The sequence below is a fragment of the Pyrgilauda ruficollis genome, unplaced genomic scaffold, assembly GCF_017590135.1.
Source record: "Pyrgilauda ruficollis isolate IOZ18807 unplaced genomic scaffold, ASM1759013v1 scaffold8881, whole genome shotgun sequence".
Classification (NCBI taxonomy): Eukaryota; Metazoa; Chordata; class Aves; order Passeriformes; family Passeridae; genus Pyrgilauda; species Pyrgilauda ruficollis.
In genome coordinates, this window is record NW_024530912.1 from 1 (window position 1) to 683 (window position 683).

Below are 683 nucleotides of genomic sequence, written 5' to 3' on the forward strand. Positions count from 1 at the left end.
GAGTGTGGGGAGTGTGGGAAGAGGTTCAGGTGGAGCACTCTCCTGATCAATCACAAGAGAATCCACACTGGGGAGAGGCCCTACGAGTGTGGGGAGTGTGGGAATAGATTCATCTGCAGCTCCAGCCTGATCAGGCACCAGAGGACCCACACTGGGGAGAGGCCCTACGAGTGTGGGGAGTGTGGGAAGAGCTTCCGCAATATATCCCGCCTGAGCAGCCACCACAGGACCCACACTGGGGAACGGCCGTACGAGTGTGGGGAGTGTGGGAAGAGCTTCATCGACAACTGCAGCCTGATGCAGCACCACAGGACCCACACTGGGGAGAGGCCCTACGAGTGTTCCGTGTGTGGGAAAAGGTTTAAGAGAAGCCCCCATCTCCTCCGGCACTATCAGATTCACACGGAGGAGAGGCCCTTCCGCTGCCCCGACTGCGGGAAGGGATTCAGGCAGAACTACCACCTCGTCAGGCACCGGCGCATCCACACTGGGGAGAGGCCCTACGAGTGTGATCAATGCAGGAAGAGGTTTCAGAGCAGCTCCCATCTCCTCCTACACTATCAGACTCACACAGAGGAGAGGCCCTTCCGCTGCCCCGACTGTGGGAAGGGATTCAGGCAGAACTCCCACCTTAGCAAGCACCGGAGCCTCCACAGTGGTGAGAGGCCCTACGAGTGTGATCA

The 683-nt window shown here is 59.2% G+C and overlaps 1 protein-coding gene across 1 annotated transcript; it reads left to right on the forward strand.

Moving 5' to 3' along the window:
- Positions 1 to 3: 3 nt before the first annotated feature.
- Positions 4 to 678, forward strand: LOC121364729 (zinc finger protein 436-like; the record flags this gene model as incomplete). The annotated part of the gene is made up of 1 exon (XM_041488209.1): positions 4 to 678. A coding segment is annotated over one exon (675 nt), but the record flags the coding sequence as incomplete, so codon positions are not given.
- Between the last annotated feature and the right edge of the window lie 5 nt (positions 679 to 683).